The 22346-nt window shown below is 49.8% G+C and overlaps 10 protein-coding genes and 1 non-coding gene across 11 annotated transcripts; 8 read left to right on the forward strand and 3 right to left on the reverse strand.

The window, feature by feature from the left end:
* Window positions 1-119: 119 nt before the first annotated feature.
* ASPVEDRAFT_141760 (uncharacterized protein) lies at window positions 120-1259 on the forward strand (the record flags this gene model as incomplete). The annotated part of the gene is made up of 2 exons (XM_040807777.1): window positions 120-216; window positions 271-1259. The coding sequence occupies 2 exons, from the start codon at window positions 120-122 to the stop codon at window positions 1257-1259; spliced, it is 1086 nt and encodes a 361-aa protein (XP_040672724.1).
* A 223-nt stretch (window positions 1260-1482) lies between these two features.
* On the reverse strand, window positions 1483-3360 carry ASPVEDRAFT_56476 (uncharacterized protein; the record flags this gene model as incomplete). Its single annotated transcript, XM_040815218.1, has 4 exons — window positions 1483-1578; window positions 1644-2306; window positions 2378-2751; window positions 2823-3360. The coding sequence occupies 4 exons, from the start codon at window positions 3358-3360 to the stop codon at window positions 1483-1485; spliced, it is 1671 nt and encodes a 556-aa protein (XP_040672725.1).
* Window positions 3361-3599: 239 nt separating this feature from the next.
* ASPVEDRAFT_46343 (uncharacterized protein) lies at window positions 3600-4882 on the forward strand. The gene is made up of 3 exons (XM_040813526.1): window positions 3600-3749; window positions 3803-4042; window positions 4103-4882. Exons 2-3 carry the CDS (start codon window positions 3822-3824, stop codon window positions 4680-4682), a joined length of 801 nt encoding a protein of 266 aa, XP_040672726.1. The 5' UTR covers window positions 3600-3749; window positions 3803-3821; the 3' UTR covers window positions 4683-4882.
* A 300-nt stretch (window positions 4883-5182) lies between these two features.
* ASPVEDRAFT_141725 (Hid1 family protein) lies at window positions 5183-8273 on the forward strand (the record flags this gene model as incomplete). Its single annotated transcript, XM_040807775.1, has 8 exons — window positions 5183-5278; window positions 5348-5969; window positions 6029-6126; window positions 6184-6426; window positions 6481-6834; window positions 6897-7140; window positions 7189-7697; window positions 7758-8273. The coding sequence occupies 8 exons, from the start codon at window positions 5183-5185 to the stop codon at window positions 8271-8273; spliced, it is 2682 nt and encodes an 893-aa protein (XP_040672727.1).
* A 317-nt stretch (window positions 8274-8590) lies between these two features.
* On the forward strand, window positions 8591-10087 carry ASPVEDRAFT_46345 (uncharacterized protein). Its single transcript, XM_040813527.1, has 6 exons — window positions 8591-8868; window positions 8957-8976; window positions 9029-9060; window positions 9118-9179; window positions 9236-9360; window positions 9410-10087. The coding sequence occupies exons 1-6, from the start codon at window positions 8707-8709 to the stop codon at window positions 9957-9959; spliced, it is 951 nt and encodes a 316-aa protein (XP_040672728.1). The 5' UTR covers window positions 8591-8706; the 3' UTR covers window positions 9960-10087.
* A 255-nt stretch (window positions 10088-10342) lies between these two features.
* On the forward strand, window positions 10343-14345 carry ASPVEDRAFT_56479 (uncharacterized protein; the record flags this gene model as incomplete). The annotated part of the gene is made up of 5 exons (XM_040815219.1): window positions 10343-11342; window positions 11406-11806; window positions 12455-12630; window positions 12726-14200; window positions 14314-14345. 5 exons carry the CDS (start codon window positions 10343-10345, stop codon window positions 14343-14345), a joined length of 3084 nt encoding a protein of 1027 aa, XP_040672729.1.
* Window positions 14346-14407: 62 nt separating this feature from the next.
* Window positions 14408-15127, reverse strand: ASPVEDRAFT_56481 (ankyrin repeat domain-containing protein; the record flags this gene model as incomplete). The annotated part of the gene is made up of 2 exons (XM_040815220.1): window positions 14408-14844; window positions 14908-15127. 2 exons carry the CDS (start codon window positions 15125-15127, stop codon window positions 14408-14410), a joined length of 657 nt encoding a protein of 218 aa, XP_040672730.1.
* Window positions 15128-15939: 812 nt separating this feature from the next.
* On the forward strand, window positions 15940-16058 carry ASPVEDRAFT_t131. Its single transcript has one exon. It is a non-coding gene; the product is annotated as a tRNA-Ser (tRNA).
* Window positions 16059-16256: 198 nt separating this feature from the next.
* ASPVEDRAFT_46350 (WW domain-containing protein) lies at window positions 16257-17424 on the forward strand. The gene has a single exon (XM_040813528.1). The coding sequence runs from the start codon at window positions 16361-16363 to the stop codon at window positions 17210-17212; it is 852 nt and encodes a 283-aa protein (XP_040672731.1). The 5' UTR covers window positions 16257-16360; the 3' UTR covers window positions 17213-17424.
* A 1589-nt stretch (window positions 17425-19013) lies between these two features.
* ASPVEDRAFT_201394 (hydrophobin family protein) lies at window positions 19014-19963 on the forward strand. The gene is made up of 3 exons (XM_040809340.1): window positions 19014-19706; window positions 19760-19839; window positions 19892-19963. Exons 1-3 carry the CDS (start codon window positions 19379-19381, stop codon window positions 19946-19948), a joined length of 465 nt encoding a protein of 154 aa, XP_040672732.1. The 5' UTR covers window positions 19014-19378; the 3' UTR covers window positions 19949-19963.
* Window positions 19964-20940: 977 nt separating this feature from the next.
* ASPVEDRAFT_88238 (uncharacterized protein) lies at window positions 20941-22179 on the reverse strand (the record flags this gene model as incomplete). Its single annotated transcript, XM_040818262.1, has 1 exon — window positions 20941-22179. One exon carries the CDS (start codon window positions 22177-22179, stop codon window positions 20941-20943), a length of 1239 nt encoding a protein of 412 aa, XP_040672733.1.
* Window positions 22180-22346: the final 167 nt, after the last annotated feature.

The following is a 22346-nucleotide window of genomic DNA, read 5'->3' on the forward strand; positions in this document are numbered from 1 at the left end:
ACAGCTGCGATATTATTATTGCTTTGCCAACTGCCGCACGAGAGACTCCGTTGGGATTATTATATATAACTACGTACTACCTCCGATATCAAGTTTATCGCCGCTCTCTTGCCATCAAGATGGCGTCCAACGCCATTGGCAGGCTCCTTCGCCAGACCCCCAGCACACTCCACAAATCCTTGAACTTCACACAAAAACGAAGCTGGTCAGCAAGAAGTAAGGCATTGTTCATACGGTTTTCAATGAGTTATGTTGCTAATGGGAATGCAGCTATTCCGACGTTATTTCCGACATCATCACCCGAACTCGATCAAACCCTCAACCGGTTCCGTGACGAGATGTTCATCCCAAATGCACTGAATGCCAGTCAACGAAATCTGATATATCGCCCCCGCAATGCGAATAAATTAAACGGACACCCAGTCATCGTGTCAATTGGCGAAAGTGAAGAATCCTATCAACTTCGCTCGATCGACGTATTCTCACTACCATCGAAGAAGGACGTGATTCGCGTGCTCTCCCTAATGCATGAAACGAGCGATTGGTCAAACTTGGCCACTTTCCTTACCGGAATCTACAAGTCTAATATTATTCTCTCGCTGGGCCGCTGGGAATGGTTGGTACGGAAAGCCGGAGAGTCGAACGGCATCGGGCAACTCCTGAAGTGCGCCCAACAATCAAAGTCAACTCAATTCGAGCTTAAGAAAATCTCTCTTGTGGAGCGGCTTTTCTTTGAGCTTCATTTGATGGGTCAACGAAATGACTTTGCCGGGCCCGGAATCGTAAAGGTTAATGGCCTTGCGAAGTCGTTTGCTCTTCTGATGGAAGCCCCAGAACATGCCGTTCATGACTTAGAAAACGACCCCAAAAAGAACCCCCTCGTCATTGGGACTTTGTTAGAGCTTAGCGCTGCTAAGGCCTTGAGTGAAGGTGGTACTGATGGGGTTCGTGAGGTTGAGGCTCTTACGCGGCGCCTTCTTGCTAGCTGGAAAACCCAGGACCTAAATACAGATGGGAAGGGATGGCACCATATTGATCATCTCTTGCAGCAACTCGTGCCAACTTACAATGGCTTGAAACTTGCCTTGAGACTGGACGATATTGCGAATAACAAGCAAATATCGTCAGGATTGAAGACGCGCACGAATGAGTTTGGGATGCTCATCGCAAAGTTCAAGAAGGCGGCACCCAAGCGGATCCAGGAGAAACCGACAGTCGGCCTTTCACAGGCCCAGCTACTGCATCAGAACCAAGCCTAGGTTCTCGTCGTAATCCTTATTGTACATTATTTTTAAGCAATTACTAAGCTGTACTTGTATCTGCAAAGAATTTTTAACTTGTCTATTAACGCTTCAAAGTAGCGAGTACGTGAGCTCCTGCTTACAATCGCACAAAGAAGCAATGAAGGGTCATATATAGGGAAACCAAAGTAATGCCGAAATAGATGTTGTAGACTTTCAAGAAACCATGTTTCGTACATGCTTAAGAGCATAGACCAAAGGTATTGTCATCCCGAATACACGCCTGTACAGGCAGTGTAGTCCTGCCAGAAACTACCGATGGCCCGGTAACCGTGAGCTAGTAAAAGCAATTAGTGATGGGCCCAATATCAAGCTACCAACCGTGTCCCAAAGGAAACTTACCTGACCTTGCTCCGTATTTTCAGAGACGTTGGTGAGATGGACCTCGACTGTGCTCAAGGGCGCACCAAAATGGCTAAGCCCTTCAAAGCGGCGATAGTCAAAAACATTTGTCTGCGAAATGGCCCCGGCAATTCCCGGGCCGGTCAAAGCATAAACAACACGCGCCCCGGTGAGGACCCTAAGATCGGTCAGTTGCTCATAATCGAGACGAACTTCTGGGCTTTCATCGACCCGGTGTGCAATGCAAAGCAGACGAAGTCTATCAAGGGAAAGTTCTGCAGTTGGCCCAACTGTGGCCAGCCGACTGAAAAATCCCTGAGATGGCATATTCCCAGAGTCAAGTGACCGGACCTGGAACCAACGGGCAAGTGATGAGAGAAATCCGGAGTGCGGCTTCATGAACTTGGCATAGTACTCGGATATCGTACGGGAGGATGCGATAATGACAGTGGGGGATACTCCAACGGTAGCAAGAGCAAAATCGACATTTCCTCCAGCAACAGAGTTGAGGGCCACTGAAGCGTTGGTGAAAATAGCAGCCAAAACCTGGCATAGAGGGTACATCCGCGAAAGAGAATCGATTGAAAGAACCAAATCACCACTGTTCAACCGTTGTGTCCGAGGCAGGGCGTAAATCAAGCCCGCAATACCTGCCACCAGATTCTATCCGAACCAAGTCAGTACAGGGTAAAAGAAAAAAAAAAATCTAACAGATAAAATAAAAAAAAAGTTACCTCCGGCCCATATTCGACAAAGTCCTCTCCCCAGAGCGTGGACAAAGGAGGAGATTGAGAGTTAGGATCCCATTCGGGGACTTCCAGCCCAGTCAATTCTTTCTTTTCATCAACGAGCTCGTGCCATACAGCCACATCTAGGCGGCCTTCGACTTCCTTGGGTACATCATTCCAGTCCATATGTCTACTTCCAATTTTCGCAACCCACACAACATGAGAAAGTTGCTTGTTTTTCGCAGCCACCTGGGTCAGGTCGACGCCGCCCGCCTCTGCAATCAGCGTATCTGCCTGCACCTTCTGCAACAGTCCAGACAATTTCTCCGCAGCGAGATTGTGGGGGACAATAACGACCTTGAATCCATAGAAAGCCCCAGCTAATGTACTTCGTCAGCAGCGGTCGCTCTCAAGTGCAGCCAAGTACGACCTAGGTCCTGAGAGTACGTACCGAAGATAGAGGCCAACAGCTCAACAGAGTCAGTTAAACAAACAGCGACAACTTTCGTGTTACCAGATTGTAGACGTTTTCCTATAACATTGATTTCTGCTGTGATTTGGTCTAACGAGTGTTCCATTGCTTGCCTTCCGAGCACTGTATAGATCTTGCCCTGTTTACCGGGCGAGCCATTTTCTTCAACCTTTCCACGCAGTGCGGCTTTCCATATATCTCTCAGGTCGCCATTCCGTCCACTTGTCCACTTCGGCGCCCCGGGATCCTTCACATTTAGGCCAGCTCTGAGGGGGAACCCATGCGGGGTCTCCAGGCTCCTATACGCAGCAGACTCGCCGGGTTGCCGGACGGGAAAGGCGGTGGATTGGCGAGCAAGTAAGAATGGATGAATTTCCGGGTCCTTCGAGGTAACGAAAGAGACGATGGCGAAGGTGACGATGGCGCCGGCGATTAAGCTGGTGTAAACGTTCCAGTCAGCAAGCACATCACTGAGCAAGCCATCCAGCTGTTCAGGTATCGACGCTCCCGATGCCATTTTTTGACAATGTAACGACAAGAACCGGCGTTTCAGCGTATGAGCATCAATTAGTTTCGTCAGACTGATATATAGTGAGATTCAGAGATACTCAGGTGTTGAATGACGTGAGACGGTTCAGCAACCGTCATGTGGGGTTAGCGCGTCAAGGTGGCCAAGGCACGTCGCCCGGTTAGGCAAAGGCTTTGCGGCAATGGCGCTTGTTGTCTTCCTGGTTGCCAGTGATATTCACTGCGCATGCACCACCACCACAACAGCTAACACCCCAGCCAGCCGACAAACAGCTGAGGGACTCAACGAACCCCCCTTATTAAATGGAACGATAACCTAAGCGGTACTCCTCAATCCGGTCAGGTAAGTTTTGCTGATTTTTGCGTTCCTCTTCATAGGTAAGTTCCCATCGTCCTTTGGCTTCCTTTGAATGCACACTCACCTTGAACAGGTTTCTTTTTGTAATATCAATGGCGTCTCTTTTCCTTCCTTCGACGCCGAAGTCCACGTCTGCATCCACGCCTGCGTCTGAGAAATCCCAGACTCCCGGAAAATGGCGGCATCCACAACTGGATGAGATTGTGCGGCGACAACAGGCGGGGACTTTCGGGGATCGCAACGCCAAAAGACTGATGTGGAATGGCGGTGCTTTATTGGCAACTTGGACTTTCGGGTCTACCTTCAAATCCTAGTACGTCATATCACATGTCGTTTTTTGTAGTTTGTTGACCTGACTGGGCCGTGGCCACAGCTCTCGTTGGATCCAGATGAAAACTGAGATTCCCACATACGCTGATTTGTCGCTACTTATCATGCAACTAATTTTCCTTCTCAACATACTTGTCGCATTATACCCCCTTTTCCGACCGAAAGATAATATGTCCGATATCCCTCTTACCCCCACACAACGCGCCCTTCTTGGCCTTGATCCGTCAACAACCTCCTCTTCGGCCCCAGCGACATCGTACGTGACCCCTCCGAAATACCGCGTATCCTCCGGGTCAAGGACAGCAAGTCCAGCCAGTCACTCTGGCTCACCGTTATCTACAAGTGCGAGCGCCTCAAGTCTTCGGTTTTCCTCAGGCACGCCCTTTTCTCCGTCTCCCAGTCCACTATTACACAAGATGGTTGCAAATGGTGGCAGGGAAAATGTACGCAGGCAGAGCTTCGGCTCATCTTCACCGCTTAACCGGGGTTCTCCTTTCAAAGAGTCGATTGTTATGCCAGCCACCCCTTCTCCCGCCGGAGGAAAGAGGGGAAGCTTGGGAGTAAGCAATAAGTGGTTGTATGAGCGAAGCAGGCGTCCGTCTCTCAGCAATGGTAGTCTTTGAGTGGGCAGTCGTCGTGGTCCGACTGCGTTACTACGTCCGAAATGATGTAAAATATGTTTTCTGGTCTTCGCTTGGAGGGGTGTTTCGGCTTGCTTTTTGATCAATCATTATATGCGCGGCGCATACAGCATTGCTGATTTTATATGCGATCCCATTTATAAATTTTGCAAAGAAATCGGAATTAATTCCTTGATTGGCTCCTTAGTAAATTCTGCAGTGAATGCTGTGCTTCTAGTGGCGCGAATGTTGCACATTTATTAGTGGAGAGAGGCGCCCCCGGATAACAGGTACAAATCTCCAGCTTTTGAGTCGAGTTCCCGCACCCGTCTTACTCCAAGAAAGCCAACATCACCACTAATTTTATCCACGCGCCGCACCAATATTCCCAGGCCCATTTCGTGCCTCGCTTTACTCAAAGAGACGCTCCTATTTTGAAGCTCTTGGGCCATTTATCTCCCGCATGAAGTCAAAGGCCTTCCAAGTGTCGTCGGCGGTTTAAGATGGGAGCCTCGGAGTCGAAGCTAGTCTTCAAACAGGGAATATTTCGCTTATCGGAGGAGAAGGGGATTCCCGCAGATGATCCATACTGGACCAGAGTAAATAGTCCTTATCCGGGTTTCCCCAAGGCTTTGGCGAAGTTTGAATTGCTGACAACCAAGGTGTAGTTCTGGGAGCTCCCCGAATCTACGGAGGATGTTTTCAGCCTATTCACCCCAGCGGACATACGGCGAACCCGCGACAATGCATTAGGAAACTTCGAAACGTTGTTACTATCCATAACCTCTCGTTTAACGGCCCTCAAAAACCATCCTTCCTTCCCAGACCCGGATCTTGCCCCCGACCGAGATGCGCTGAACTGCATTCGTATTCTGACTCGACTCCTCCCATACGTGTACGAAGCCGAGCATCTAGAAGAGTGGGAGGGAAAGTTCTTTTGGACTCGTCGAAGGAAAAGGACCAGGGAAGCTCAGCTGGCTGCAGATGTTCTTTTCGATGAAGCGCAGGCGGAAGAGGGGCAGGACCCAGCGTCTCCTCCACTCAACGAATATGAAGATGTGAAGCCTTTGGCAGAGGAGTTGATTGACACGCTGATGGACCTACTCTTTTATACGGACTTTACTATTCCTAAGTTACCCTCCGCGAAATCTAAAATTTCGTACTCCATCTGGCAAAGTGGTGTTGGGTGCAACACTTCTATGGGTTCGACAAGGGAATTCGAAAGCAACCGCTGCGAAATTCTTCGATTACTCCTCACAATTACTGGAAAGGCAATGTACACGTCTTCTAGTAAGCTACTATCCCTATCTTACTAGCGGTTTAGCTTATTTAGCTTACCCATCATCTAGGTTTACTGCCTGTTCAAGGTGTCAGAGCTATTACGTACATCACGACTTGCCAGGAGAAACAAGCAGTATTGACACTGTTATGTTCACTTCTAAACACGGTACGTCCCGGAAGTCATATTAACATGTTTAGGTAACTGACAACTTCTCCATAATAGGCAATCAAATACAATCCTGCATCGTGGAGAGTGCCCTACGATCATGTTGTATGGAAAGACCCCAGACAAATATTAGTGATTTATAGTCTCCAGTTTCTCCTTGTGCTCCTCCTGTATCCTGTTCCCGAGGACGGCCGTGGAAGCCCTCCCAAAAACTACTACCGTCACTATTTCGGCCGCCTACACAGACCACAAGACTTTCAGTTCTTAGTTGATGGAATGACCAGGATTTTGAACCAACCAGTAAGTCAATTCGCTTCAAACACCGTAGGTTTACTTACACAAAATTTTGCGCAGATGCAAGCAACGACGGCTTACCTTCCCGGCAGCCAGAAATCGGTCAAGTGGGCACCAGAGATGCTTGTGCTGTTCTGGGAGGCCTTGCAATGCAACAAGCGGTTTAGGTCATTTATAATTGACTCGAACAGATCTCACGACTTTATAATTCTCTGTATCTTCTACAGCATAACCTATAAGTCCGATCCAGCAAAGCAAGGCGTGGTTCGGATGTGCATATTTATTCTGCAAACAATGAGTGTTGAGCCTACGTTTGGGAAGAGTTTGAACAATAAATTTGAAGCCCAAGAGACCCTGCCACAAAGCATTCGGGTACCTGGATTCAGAGGTTCATATGCTGATTTTCTCATTATAGTATGGCTTTTTCCCCCTTCTTCTATATCAACATCATGCTTCTAGCTGCTAACCCATCGTAGTCCATCCACACCTTGATTACTACTAGCAAAGGCAAGCTGAACGCTGTGTACCCTGCTCTTCTTGCGGTTATCAATAATATTGCACCATATGTCGAGCACCTGGTCGCAGAGACATGCTCCAAATTGCTGCAGCTGTTTATATCTATGTCAGCTCCCAGCTTTCTATTAGCCAACGATTCAAACCACGCGCTACTTGCTTCGGTTCTCGAATCCATCAACGCGGTTCTTGAACATAAGTTCACAAGTACGTCCATATCCAAACTCATCTGTTGAAACTGCTAATGATGTATAGAAAATCCATTTCTTGTATACGCCATTCTCAAATACAGAAGACGCTTTGAAGCAGTCCGGGAATTCACTCTTGAGAGTGGCCAGCAAGAGATTGAACGACAAAACGAACGGAGAAAGGCTGAAAGTCGTGACACTGTCACCAGTCCTGTTCTTTCAGCCTCCGAAGATGATCCGCGCCTTTCTTCTGGTGCGCGGTCACCTCTTGGCCGCATCCCAGAAGAAAATAACAGTCCTTTCGCCATCGGTGGGGATGACTCGGAGGATGAGGGTGAAGGTCAACATACACCAGCCCAAGACTCGGCTTCAGTCCAAACCTCGCGCAGGCAATCAATCTCATCCACTGCCGATGAAAGTGTTCCGCCACAGCTGCGGGGGATGTCGGAGAAGGCTCGGGGCAAGATGCCGGCGGGACAGCCATCGTTTTCAAGACAGAACAGCATGACGAGTCAAATCAGCATGTCAGCTCTCTTGTCTCCACCTTCAAACGGCTTTACGCCCACTACAGCTTGGGTAAGTAGTGTTGACCTCTTTCCACTTTCGGACCTCAGTATACTGACATTGAACCCTTAGCTGGAGTCTTGGCTACCCGAACTTCCCTTGCACACTATCCTTACCATCATCTCCGCTATCATTCCCAGTGTTCCCGAGACAGCGTTCCAATCCTCCTCCAATGCTGAGACTCGCACCCTAATCGCGAACCTCCCAACATTTACGGAAGACCCTATGATCCAAAGCATCACCTCGGAGCCTGCGCCTGCTCGTGGTCATTCTTTCGAGTGGTCAGCTTTGTCGATGGGCTGGTACGAATCATTGGTCTGGGGCTTCATATTCTCTTCAGAGATGGTTGTTGGGACCGCGTCTGGAGCTACACCCGGCGCGGTAGGCGTCTGGAATGGGACATACATTAAGCTGTTTAAAGTGCAAGAAGCAGCCGTTCAGGGCCCTACTCTACTAGCGCCCAAGGGTGCCGTGGATGCTGTTGGAAGTAACCTGGTGCAACGGATAGGAAACTTGAGCCTGCGACGAAACAACACGCAGCCGGAATCTCAAAGCAGCTCAGGGCCCCCGTCCGTTCGGGAGGTTTAGAAATAATCGCGGCAATAGTTTGTTGTGTTTAGTGTGTTTTTTTTTTTTTTTTTTTTTTTTTTTTTTTTTAAAGATACCTAGTTTGTGTCTATAATGGAGTATATACTGATTGGCACTTGTATATCAACATATGCACTACAGAGTAAGCCCGGTATGTCATACTGATAACGCGAAATAATATTCCCCTAGTGTGCTCCGAGCAGGCCTCGGGATGGTGTCAGCCGCGCAGGTGGCCGAATGCTTACATCTTTATGGTTGCTGACTGCCAAGTCCGCTGGGGAGGCTGATCGTCTCCAGCCAATCGATTTGGCATGCTCCAATGCCGCAGGAAACATAAAGCTGGGGGAAATTCAGCTCAACTTTCTCTCATCATCACACTCTTTCAGCAGAGGGACGCCCCAGAACTTTTCAAGCCCGTCATTCTATTAAAGAAATGGTGCTCTCCAGGTCGCTGCTTGCCGCAGCCTCCGCGCTGTTTCTTGCGTTTCCGACCGAAGCCGCCGAGGGAGCTTCCGAGCTGCAGAGTGTCTTGAAGAACACCCACGGAAGCTCGGAATACAAGTATCCCACCGACTTCACAAGGGGCATTTTGCCTGTAAGTTCACTCCCGTCTGGTTGTAGGAACTTTCCGTGGGTGAACCAGCACCGGGAGCCACTAACTCTATTCCCTTCTTTTTCTATAGATCCCGGTTCATTCCCACAAGTAAGTCCCTGGATGCCATTGGGGTAGCCTGCTGGTAGCTAATGACCCTTAGTGACTACTGGAGAGACGTGCCCTTTTACACGGGTATTTTCCACACCGTACCCTTGTCGTGAAGCACTACTGATGGGTTTGCCTCGCCAGCTCTCTCACAAGGCTGCATTTCGGTTGAAGCTGATGTGTGGCTGTACAATGGCACTCTCCATGTGAGCTCAGCGCTTCAAATTTACTGCTTCAAAGCATTGTTTAATCGTTGAAATAGGTTGGCCACGACGAGTCATCATTGACTGACCAACGCACATTCGAGTCGCTCTACATCAACCCAATTCTCGACGTGCTTGAGCGTCAAAACCCCAAGAGCAAATTCTTGACGGGCCCGACCACCAAGTGCGTGCTACTCAGAGTGTGGAAGGTCGTCTTCTAACGTTTTCTACAGTGGTGTCTTTGATACCGATACAGATCAAACGCTCTACTTGTGGGTTGACTCCAAGACATCCGGCCCTGAAACCTTCAAGGCCGTCATCGAAGCTCTGGAACCACTCCGCAAGAAGGGCTACTTGACAACCCTTAAGAACAATGAAACCCTCGCTGAGGGCCCAGTGACCGTGATCGGAACTGGCAACACGCCCTATGAGATGGTTGGCCCCATTGCAGACCGCGACTACTTCTACGACGCACAGCTTGCTACTCTGGGGGATGCGGAAAATGCTGAGATCACAGCGCACATCTCGCCCATTGCATCGGGGGATTTCAGCTCGGCCATCGGCGACCTCACACTGGGCAAGGATAGCGTATTGAGCGACAAGCAGCTCGAAACTCTTCGATCGCAGATCTCTACCGCTACAGAGAAGGGTATTCTCGCCAGGTACTGGGGTGCTCCTTCTTATCCGATCAGGGCCCGTAACACTCTGTGGACTACCCTCATCAACGAGGGTGTTGGGTTGCTGAACGCCGACGATTTGGCTGCTGCTGCGCAGTATTTCTAGAATACCGGTACAGGTAAAACCTATGTAATATATAGACATACTACAGAGATAAAATATTAATGTCTTTCTGAGCTAGCCCAACTGGAGGCTTGAGCTGCAAATGCCGTCACCAAGGCCTTCGACCAAACCAGAATTGTGCACCAATACTTTCTTGTAGTTTTCAAAACAACAGGCAAAAAGGAGAGGAGAAATGTGCGCATTCACAGGAAATTACAAGGCTGGAAACACAACGCCAGTGCACGTGATACTCCCGTGAAAAGGAACGCGCTGCTGGGGGGCAAAAAGGAGACAACTGAAGAGAACAAAATGAAAGAAAAAAGGCATTGATAAACCCACACGATCGCTATCCAATCCAAACCCAGGACTTGACTTGACAGGCGGCGATGTCCAAGGTCGATGTTGATCTGGGAGATCTCTTAGCCAAGGGGCTCCCGACCGATGTAAAGGTCACCGTCCGCCACATCTCGTCAACTCCGACAGCGACCCCTGCTCTCTTCGCTGCCTCTCCAGGCGAAGAGCCCGAGCCCACCTTTTGCGAGAACCACTTCCTGTCTGCATCTGTCACCGCGGCTGACAAAGACGACGGGGCGGAGATCATCGTCTTCGGCATCGAGGTGTTGGTCTACACTACGGCGCACCTGACAACCATCTTTGTGTCCAAGGCCGATTCTACGGGTCATCTCCATCTACTCAAAGCTGCCCCGAAGAGCTCGATTCTCAGAAAGGTTACCAATGTCTTTCTCTATTTCCTTGTGCACACTCACCAACGACCCGGTGTTCGGCTGGTCGTGTCCCTCTTCGCCCGGTCTCAGAACCAGTACTTGTTTCCCGGGAGTATCGAGAACCCAGAGAAGCATGTTCTCGATGATCGCGGGCTAATCAAATGGTGGTGTCGTTCTCTGGACCCAATCCTTCGCGAGTATGAGCCGGAATCTGGATCCCAGGAGCAGGAGAAGAAGCACGAAGAGTCAACCCGTAGCTCCGCCACGGCGTATCTCATTGTACCTAGCTGCGACAGGTTCGAGACTCGAGGGTTCTTCCCTAGCACAGCCAAATCAGACGATAAGGACCGGCCTCGATGGCTGAATGCCTATCCTCTTCGTCAGTTGTGCAGCAAACCTGATGCTCCACCGCGTTCATTGGTGCCTCGTTTCCCGGATGATCCGAAAACGCGCTTTCTCATTGATTTGGATGATGAGCTCCCAGAGAGTGCGAGTGGGGAAATGGCCAGTCAGTGGAGGAGTGTGAAGTCCTTGGACCAGTTTTGGGAAATGATGTCCTTTCGTCAGGAGTGTTCTGCCGGGAGGTTGGTTGGATTCCTGTGGCTTGTTATTAACCCTCCTGGTGTTGTGAATTCGAATCCGATGCTGAGCAGCAAGGCTGGTCTCACAGAGGTCAAGGACACGCCCAAGACAGAGACACAGCCGCTGGGTACCGATTCTCCAGAGGGGTCAGAACAGGCGCAGGTCTCGGACGCTCCAAAAGGCGACAAGCCGTCAGTATCTCAATCAAACGATCAGATAAGGCCGCAGCGGGCGAGCGATGGAAGTGCATTCTACTGGCCGCAGGCTGCGCGAGGACATGCGGTGTTGAACGAAGAGGATTACAAAACAGCAATCAACTTCCTTCTCGAGCAAGACTTTTATAACGAGGAGGTCTCCTTTGCCAGCACGAAGGCGTTCAATGACAAGGTTGCAGCTCTTGCCGACGAGCTTTGGATCGGTCAGCAAGTCGTGGGAAAGAATACCAACGACGAATCAACAGTTCCCGCACAGACACCCACCACGCATGCTAATATCGTGCTGGTTCGGAAACGGAAGAAGGACGAAGGTGCAGCATCAAGCCAGGTACCGAGTGAACCTACAGAGTCAACACAGGATGCTGGAGTGAATGTTCTACAGGGCAATCTAATTCGCAAGAAGAAGAAAACCTGATGCGATACTCGACGATAATGATAATGAATCGGTAACAATTGTACAATATCAAAGCCAGCAAATCTACAAAGGATCATGAGTAGTTCAGCCAAGCCGGCCAGTAGATAGCTACTCCTCTACTATGTACTATAGCGGTAGAATTTGGTATAGAGCACAGGGTCATTCGCTTCCTTCACTCTCGTGTCCCTCATGTAAACAATAATAGCTTACTTACAGGATTCAAACATGCCCAATCTCCCAGCCTCACTCAGAGCGGGTCCCAGAATGGAAGCGAAACCACCAGCCAGCTGTTTTATTATTTGCGCTCGAGCCGATTCCAAACCTGATCCGTTGCATCCGGATGCCGATGGATCCACAAGCCGCTCGTGCTGGGAATAAGAAATAGTAAGACTGAACCAGTCAGTGATGATCGCTGTTGTTGCGCCGAAAAAAGATAACACAAAAGAGTCAGATGCCGCGGAGCTGACCGCGTCCTCTTTCCCTCCTCTTTTTTCCTCTTCCCCTCTCAAACAACTTGTCTCACCCCCCATCTCCGCCGTCTCTAGTCCGCTCAGTCCATAGAATGCCCTATTCCCGTCGCCAACGCCTATGATAAAGCTTCAGTCGATTTCGGACGCCGTCGGTTTTGGATCAGCCACCCGTCATGGCGGACTCCAGTGGTCGGTCACACTGGGGTGGATAGGCTTGATCTGGTATTCCACGGTGACGGCGGTGTGTGCTTTGGGATATTATAAATTGTATTCCTTCCTTGGCCGTCCAATTCCGCGCCGGAATTGGATCGGCGGCTTATTGTGTATTTGAGAGCTGTGCTAATTAAGCCTCCCTCAAATAGATGGAAACACTATCTTGGACGCCCTCGGAAATCCCACTCAGCTACGGCATCGGACGCACCCCATGTCACCGTCATTCGACCGGTTAAAGGCCTCGAGCCGTACCTGTACGATTGCCTGGCCTCGACGTTTCGCCAGGAATATCCCCGCGACAGGCTTACTGTATGCCTTTGCGTGTCTTCCCGAAGCGACCCGGCATACGCAACCCTGGAGAAACTGGTCGCGGACTTTCCACACGTCGATGGGCGTGTCTACGTCGAGGAAGAGGATCCGCTCCTCCAGCCTGATCATGAGCCCGCGTATAATCTTGGGCCGAACCCCAAGATTCGAAACATGACCCGCGCATACAGGGAGGCAAAGGGCGATATCGTTTGGATTGCGGACTGCAATATCTGGGTTGGTAAAGGGGTCTGCGGGCGCATGGTGGACAAATTGTGCGGTTTTGGTACAGGCTCAGGCCAGGAGAATAAATTTGTACATCATCTTCCCGTTGCTGTGGATGTTACCGGTGCTGCTAGCTTGAAGGAGGAGCGACGTTTGTTGGAGACGAATGGAGCGCCGGTCGCCAACGGAAACGATACGAAAAGCCGCTGCGCACCAGGAGCTCTAGCCATGGGAGGTGGTCGTCTGGAAGAGTTGTTTCTCTCTTCATCCCATGCAAAGATGTATACCGCTATCAACACGGTTCTTATTGCGCCATGCATTGTTGGCAAGTCAAATATGTTCCGACGCTCTCATCTCGACTATCTTACTGCTCCGGATCCGAAGAGCTCTCGCCAACTGAATCCAGGCATTGACTACTTCTCGGACAATATCTGTGAAGACCACTTGATCGGTGATCTGCTTTGGAAGAACAAGGTTCGCGACGAGAAGGAGCATGGCAAATGCCTGGGCAAGCACGCACTGGTTTACGGAGATCTCGCTTTTCAACCGATTGCAAACATGAGTGTTCGATCCTACATAGCACGGCGAGTGCGGTGGTTGCGCGTTCGAAAGTTCATCGTGATGCTTGCGACCTTGGTTGAGCCCGGCACAGAGTCAATATTATGTTCGCTGTACGGGGCCTGGGGCTTCACTACTGCGTTAGCTCAGTATCTCCAGGGCAAAGGGCTGGATATCGCTCAGGACCTCTCGACGTGGAAAGCCTTCTTCACGTTCTTCGGGCTCAGCATAGTAACATGGAACCTCATCGATTGGACAGTATACATAATGCTTCACTCCGGCAAGACGGTCGAACGGGATGAGAACACGCCGTTGTTTGTGCGACCTCCTCTGAACACAACAAGACGGCGGTACCGGTATTGGCTTGCCGCTTGGCTTGGACGAGAAACACTCGCCCTCCCAATCTGGTTGTGGGCTATCTGGGGAGGCGTGACGGTTACATGGCGTGATCGCCAGTTCCGTATTGGCCTCGATACGAAGGCACATGAGATTCAGAGTGGTCAAGATATCCAAGCTGAAGGCTCCTACTCTGAAGGTACATCGGTTCTATCAAGTGCAGGGCGTCGACGCAGGCCGCAGAAGACAGCGAAAGCATGAATAGGGATGTAGAAATGATAACGAGGCATGAAATTCATCAACTGTCTATAGATACTATATACCAGACTTTTGGATCCCAATAGGACATAGAGGGGGGAAACAAAAACACAACCCATCATAATTCATTTGCTTTTTATCCATCTCATTACGATTCCTCGGTCCCGGTAGCCTCCGCCGTGTCTGCAGGGTTCCCAAACTCCAACAGCCATTCAACCACCTGTCTCCCCTTGGACACAGGCCCGGCATCCCCAGCACCAGCATCAGCGCCAACCTCCGCCTCATCTACTTCCTCGCTTTCAGGCTGGCTCTGGCTCTGGCTTGTCTCATCTTGGGTCTTCCAGTCTGTCCTCTCCGCCAAAAAGATAGCATCCAACCCAGCCTCATTCTTAATAGAGACATCCGCGCCTGCATCCACAAGTAGCTTGACACACTCCAGATGCGTGTTGAGGGCTGCCCAATGCAACGGCGTGTTCCCCGAGTGATTTCGGCGGTTGACAACAGCCTTGACCTCATCGGTTGTCAGCGCCTGCTCAGTCGGTGACAGAGCCGAGACAAGCGTGGTGGTGAGGTTCTTGAGAATATCTAAACCGCCCTCGTTAGTATCTAAGGGAGACACGACAGTTGGGATATTTGAATGATACGTACCAGCATTTCCATTCGCAGCGGGATAGTGCAGCAAACAGCATCCACTGCCGCCTTCCTCTTCGGGCGCTGTGTCGATTGCCGATGCGATGATGACGGACTGCTTGACGTTGTATGTCGAGCTTAGTGTTGCAAGATCGGCTTCTACTGCCTCAGCGTCACCGACCCGTGCGGAATAGATCAGGTCGTCAACTTCGTCGGGGGTGAGTGTTACTAGAGGCATTTTGCTTCTTTTCTTGCACTCGATGGCGGGTCTTTTATAGTGATGTCAGGCCCAAGGGTTGTATTGTGGTTAGATTGGAGTAAAGGTCTGTGGAATAATTAGCTGTATGTAAATGTTGTCTCGGTTCAATGCAAGGTTGTAGACAGTGATATATATAAAATGGTCACGGTGCCGAAAAGCAACATCCAGGATCACAAACAAAGCAGGCTCATCTCGAAAAAATGGGAGAGGGAATAGCCCATGGGCGAATATATCAAATTCCCAGTTTCATACCGAATGGGTCCATTATATATGTGCTCGTGCATGATTTTTTAACATCCAAGTCAAAAACTTCAACCCTGCCACCGTGATGACTTGGGGAGGCCGTACAAGAATAAAAAGCACACGCGTGAAAGAAAATAGCAGCTTACCTGTTTAATTTTGTATTCAATGTGGTGCTGCTGCGAGATACCTCTATATCAAAGTTCGACCTTTGGTCTGAGAATCTTTGATGAGAGGTCATGTGAATATTTTGCGGATTGACCAATGGAGGGGCACTCGAGGGTCGTTATAGCGGCTATTGATTCGAGCCGCCATTTTTATGCAGCACCATGCTACCCAATTGGCTCACGTAACTCTGATGTAGAATGGATGTATGGATCTTGTTCGGTAATTTGATAATTACCTACTCATTAACATTGGTTTCTATCTACTACATGTACTGGAGGGCTGGAAATCATGGCAATTTGAGAGCAAATAATTTGGGTGTGGTATAGGCGAGTACATTTATCTGCCCTCATATATTCTTACTGGCGAAACTCGGAATATAAATTGTCAGTGTGGCCGAGTGGTTAAGGCGGTAGATTCGAATACCTCAATGTCTGAGTATCTTGGACTTAGGCTCGATTATCTACTGGGTTCGCCCGCGCCAGTTCGAATCTGGTCGCTGACGTTGTTTTTTTTTTTTATTATCTTACCTTTTGCAAGATAGATATTCGAGTTGTTCTATTTCTTCTTTCTTTATAGAGCATCCGTACTTCCTTATTAAATAGCATAATAATAGAATGATACTGATTTCTTGGTGGTATATTGCAGTGATGCGTGCATAGGCTGGTCTTAGTCATGAATTTATGCTGCCCGAATCACGGAACAAAATTCTTCCCACTCACCCAGTTCCGCATGCCATCATCAGAGCTCCGGCGGAGCTAAGTACGATCTATCCTACCAAGAATATCCATGATAAACCACAGCACAATGGCTGCGAGTCAAACGAAGGACGCCCCAGAGGGCCCAGCCGGCTCTACACCTCCGGCACCAGAGAATACTAGACAGAGCAGTGACCCGGCAGTGACGAGTGAGGCAGAAAAACAAGAGGAGGAACACATTCCAAGAGAATCACAAGAGAGCGAAGACAATGCCTCGCAGGAGAAAGAAGATGATAGAGAGGAAGAAGATGATGATGAAGAAGAGGGGGAGACAAAAGAATCAGATGCGCCACCATTACCAGACGAGATTCCTCCTCCCCTGCCCAACGAAGCTCCGCCAGGCGAGGACGACGGCTGGGAGCCTGTCTGGGATGCCAATGCACAAGCATATTACTTCTATAACCGATATACCCAAGTTGCACAGTGGGAGAACCCCAGGGTGCCGACTGCAGCTCCAGCCCCAGCTATCCCTCCCGCGCCGGGCACTGAAGACTCAACTGAGAAAGTCTCTGCCCCGCTAGGTGGATACAACCCCGCTATACACGGTGATTATGACCCAACAGCTCCGTATGCGCAGCAGTATGAACAGCAGGAAGAAGGTGGCCAGGCGGGGCTGGGGACAGCGAATCCGGCTAACTATGAAGCGGTTGGGGCTTTTAATCGCTTTACCGGTCGATGGCAGGGGGAGTCTCACAATCCAGAACACCACAACGACGAGAACAAATCGCGGCGGCAAATGTATGCATACTTTGATGTGGATGCGGCAGCGAATTCCCACGATGGGAGGAGTCTGCGGGCAGAGCGGAGCGCGAAGAAGCTGAGCAAGAAGGAGTTGAAGATGTTCAAGGACAAGCGCAGAGAGAAGAAAGAGGAAAAACGAAGAGCCTGGTTACGGGACTGATTTCCTCTCTTTGGCTCTCTTTTCGTTGGCCTTCTCGGCTCTGTTCTGCTTTCCATTGAGATACCTACTGGATTACACCTCGACGGGTTGGGGCGTTTGCATTAAGGCACACTGTATTTATGGCATTATTATCTTGGCATTAGAAGCGAGCGGCTCAACGCTGGCCCTGTAGTTTACCACCAAATGGACAAGGATTTTACGAAGAACCTTAGCAATTTGCAGCTTCATCTGTTCGATCCCGACACTGTCTCAACGTGATCTTCCAATATGGTCTGTTGAGATTGCGATGTCGAGCCGAGCGGGTTAGGGAATGTATATAGATGGCCCCCAAGTAGCCCAAGAGGCCCAACGGCAAGTCGTATAGCAGAGGCAAACTAGTATAAGATATGGTTATATATCCATTAAGATGCTAACGGGCTTAATCGTGTTGTCCATATTCTACCCTGTGGTGAATCTGTAGGTAAATATATTTGGGCTTTGTGGCTTTATTCTCCGAGTTGCGATGGATATATATATATATTAAACTATGTACTACAGAGTATATGAAAAACCAACATCTTACAAGACATAGTTACAAGACAATAGAATTGGCAATGAAATACAAAACTCCAAACGGAAAGCTATACTAAACTCATCTTTGAAAACCTCAGAACCTCATCTACGTCTCCTACACCTGATTATCCACGACGAGGTTGTATTCCCCCTTGAAGCCATTCTGTCCAATTACCTCTACAAACGAGATGTAAAGACTGAGGCCATGAGGAAGCGATAACTCAGACTAAAATCGTGACTTGCCCACTTTCGCAGACTTGGACTCACTATCTTGACTCACTACGCGCTGTAGACGATGCAACATACAAAACCACAGCTCCGTGAGTCAAAACTTGATACCTTCCTACGCTTGCAGTCCACTTTTTCTTTGAACGATGAGAACACGCATACCTTGCAAGTTGCTTCGCAGCCGATTCCTGATTTCCCAGCCAAGCCTCGAGAGCATTGAATTGACTTCATGACTTCATGACGCGGCACCTGCTGAACAAGATAACCAACCTCCAGGTGCACGGCCTACTTCCAATCCACGGATGGAGAACTTAAAACTTCATTCGTAAGGCATCCAGTGGCTAATTACTGATCCTTGCTTGAGTTAATCTGGAGGACCGGAAAGTGAGCCAACGCCTCTTCCAAGGCTCTTGAACCGACGCCAGTAACACTTTGAATTGCCCATTCACGTCCTCTCGCCGGAGATCAACAAAAATAAACCAAACTGAGCCTGTAAGCGATCGTCATGAAGTCTGAGTATCTCCACGCCGAAGGCTTTGCCTCCCTGGCTGGGAAATTATCTAAGGGAGACCGTGCAGTCCCTTGCCTCCGCAAGGAGACGGGAAATGAGAGATTGTCCGACAGACGCCCACATGGGCTGGTCTTGATTCTTGCTTGAGTTCAACCCTTGCAGGATGAGGCACGCAGCAGCAAACGCGGGTGTTGCAGGCTGGCCAGCAAAGTCCCGAAGAATGTTGAGCCCACCCGCATACCACACGAGATGGGTGCGGCTGATGCTGTCAAGGATGCAATTGGTGCTGCACTTGTCACGCAATCCCGTGAATATTTTCGGCTTGACGAATGACACTACGTAGGTAGATACTACACAAATGGGGAGCAGAGATCCTGGAAGAATGGCATAGTCATGCTGGGATGCAACCCTCATCCGAGCGCCACTGTTTGCATAACGATCTACACAACAGGAGTCGGGGAATGAAAAGGCGTCTGAAAGTTAACGGCCTCGAGTCTGCTGCATCAGTGACCGCCACCCGCCTGAGGGAGGCAACGAGCTGATCCATGCCTCATACTGGGTCACCGCTCAAGGGCTCATGGCGTTGGAGGACGAGACAGGAGCTTACAAGCTCAGCAGCGACTTCCAGCCGTCCTTGCATGGTGCATTCCACAGGGGCATCCCAAACGGGGGGCGGCATTCCCTCAACTAGGGCATGTTTGCGCTTCTGGTAAAAGCTGGGAAGACAAAGCACCCATCCGGCGTCTATATAAGGGAGCCAACTTCGGCTGTTCTCTCTGTTCCTCATCACGCTCTCTATTGACAATCCAGTCTCTCGTTCCAAAGTCTCTTCTCAAAACAAAAAACCAACACATCTTTTCTTCTACCCAGCCACAATGAAGTTCACCTTCGCTACTGCCATTGCTGCTTTCGCCGCCTCCGTCGTGGCTGCTCCCCCTGGCCAGGCCGCTGGCAACGGTGTCGGAAATGCTGGCAACAGCAACGTCCGCTTCCCCGTTAGCCAGGACACCACTGTCGAGCAGGCTTCCACCAAGTGTGGTGACCAGGCTCAGCTCTCTTGCTGTAACGAGGCCACCTACGCTGGTGACACCACCACTGAGCAGCAGGGCGTCCTTGCTGGTGCCCTCAGCGGCCTGCTCGGCCAGGGCTCCGGTGCTGAGGGTCTCGGTCTCTTCAAGGGCTGCTCCAAGCTCGACGTTGCCGGTGAGTATCTTCGGGTGCCGTCTAACACAAGAAATATCACTAACGGATCATAGCTCTTATCGGTGTCCAGGACCTCATCAACAAGAACTGCCAGCAGAACATTGCTTGCTGCCAGAACTCTCCTTCCGAGGCCGTACGTATCCCATCTGCCTTTCCATTACGTCCTCTAACTAACGTGTTACCAGAACGGCGACCTTATCGGTCTCGGTCTTCCTTGCATTGCTCTTGGTTCGCTTCTCTAAGCTCGTCGATGCTGGGTGTGCTCGTGCTGGAAGCTTTTCTACGGATGGAAAGCATTCTTTGCGCCGTCCCTTTTTTGTAGGAACGGCCATGGGTTTTAGCTTGTCTGTTCTGTAGGATTGCATTTGGATTCCTGTTGACAATTTTGTATCCTTAACCTGTCATTGCCACCGAGAAGAAGACTGTTCCAGGATTGTCTTATGCATTGGTGTTTGGCCATGGCATACATCTTTAATTAGACTTTGCTCTTGCATTTCTCGCGTCGTTCCTCAGTAATATCTCCCTTGTCGACATCTTTCCACATAAACAGCCACCTCATTGTAGTAAGCAGTAACCTACGCCAAGTGGCCGCGGCATGGGAGCAAGTCCCCTGATTTACTCAGTAGTGATGAGCTTCTTGCCTGATCCCTCTATATTGTTTTCACCCTCTACCGATCAATCCTTATGCAGCTGACTAGCTCTCCACCCTTCATAATTGAACTGCTACATCAACTTCGGTAGTCAAGTGGTTTTCTGCACTGATTTTCCTGCATTCTACATTTCAGATGGGCACTCAAATTATAATAATCATAGTAATTATAAGGGACATCCTTATCATTCGTCCAACTTGTGTGTATATTGGTTTACATGTCTTTGCTGTCTTCCTATCGTACTACCGTTTTTAATGAACTTAAGGACCATATATTAATAATATTATAGAGCATCGTAAAATACACAGCTCTGCATATTTAGTACATATATAATACACCAATTAAACTAACCACCCGTTTATACAAATCCCTTCCCCAACCACCCACCCTAGCCACTCCAGCCACAGGAACAATCTCCCAACCAAGTAATCAATAGATAAAAATAGTTATACAGAAGAGAAAATTTGTCACTTCAAGAGGTCACATGCTGGAAATCACCTGAAAAAAGGCCAACGCCCCATCTCCACCTCCGACTCCAGCCCCAGCCCCAGCCCAAGTCCAAACCGCAACTCCATACGCCATACCTAGGAAAAAAGAGACCTACCTGCTACAGGGGTTGTACTTCCCCTGTTGTTATTACCGTTCATACCCGAGCGAGAGAGTCGTGCCAAAGGCGGGAACACGATTGTGGCCATTCGGCGCTCTTTTTTTGTTGTTACTGCTGCTTGTTTTGTCGTAGTCGTTGTTGTCGATGTGTTTTCGCTCTCGACGGGCTGAGAGCGAGTTAGGGCTGAGTGCAGCGAGACACCCCGAGCCTGCTTCTTTGCGGAGCTGGCCGACGGTGTTGTTGAGGATGGTAGTGCAGACGTTGACATTGGCCTCTTTCTCTCGCCCTTCTGATCCTGGCTCTGGTTTCCCTCGTTACCATCGCGGTGATGTTCCTGTTGTTGCTGTTGCTGCTGCTGCTGTCCCCAAGCAGGCGGCAACGGGAAACGGAAATGTAGATTCGAAAACGACAATGACAGACCCGGATTTGATGATGCCGCAGACGGAGAAGACGGTGTAGAGCCTGACCGGGACGAGGAGAGATTGAACAATTCGATCATTGACTTGCGGCGACTGCCTGTTGCTGCGCCTTTGCTCTGTTTGGGATCTTGGTCTTTGCGTTCAGGCTGGGACTGCGATTCTTGCTGCTCCAGGTACTCGTCTTCGTCTTCTTCCGGGATTGTTTCTTCGATAAGTCTGGTTTTTATCTCGGGATGTTTCCTTGACAAGGCTGTATGGGTGATGGTGGTGGTTGTGGTTGTGGCGCTGGGAAGAGGTGGAAGAGGCCGAGCCGATAATTTCTCGTCATCTTCGTAGGTGTGCTGCTGGTATCCGTGATCGGGCTCATGGTGGTGCTCTGGTACTTCACTACCGCACCCACAGCCATAGTCCGAGACAGAATTCACGTCCGAGTCGAGAGACGTCCTCGAGTCGTAGTCGGAGCTGGAGTCGGACTCGACGATGCGGATGGACGTCCTGTGCGTGATGGAGATGGTGTTAGAGTCGAGACTTGGTAATGTCTCTGGTTCTTTTTCTGCTATTGTGTCTGCTGGGGATATGTATGCGCATGTACATTTGCGTGCTGCTATTGCATGGCTGCAGGAAGCTCTGTTGTTGTTGTTGTTGGGAGTGGCGGTGGGAGAGTTAGGGCTATGTCGGCCCTTCTTGATTCTGCGGGTCTGGATGCAGGAGAGGAAGAGGGACGAGACTGAGTTGGTGAAGCAAGAAAATGACGATGGTGGCGATGATGCAGATGAAGCTGTAGGTGGAAGGGCCATTGCTTCGATCTCTGCGACTTGGTCGTAGTATACATGGAGAGAGCGAGGGGGAGTTTGGGGGTAACTTTAGAGAGACTCGACGTCTTATATGGGCTTCGCTCGCAGTTTGATTAAAGGACGCGGGGATGGTCTCATTGACTTTATTTATGATTAAATACTGCATTGCA

This window comes from Aspergillus versicolor, assembly GCF_001890125.1.
Source record: "Aspergillus versicolor CBS 583.65 unplaced genomic scaffold ASPVEscaffold_12, whole genome shotgun sequence".
NCBI classification, from domain to species: domain Eukaryota; kingdom Fungi; phylum Ascomycota; class Eurotiomycetes; order Eurotiales; family Aspergillaceae; genus Aspergillus; species Aspergillus versicolor.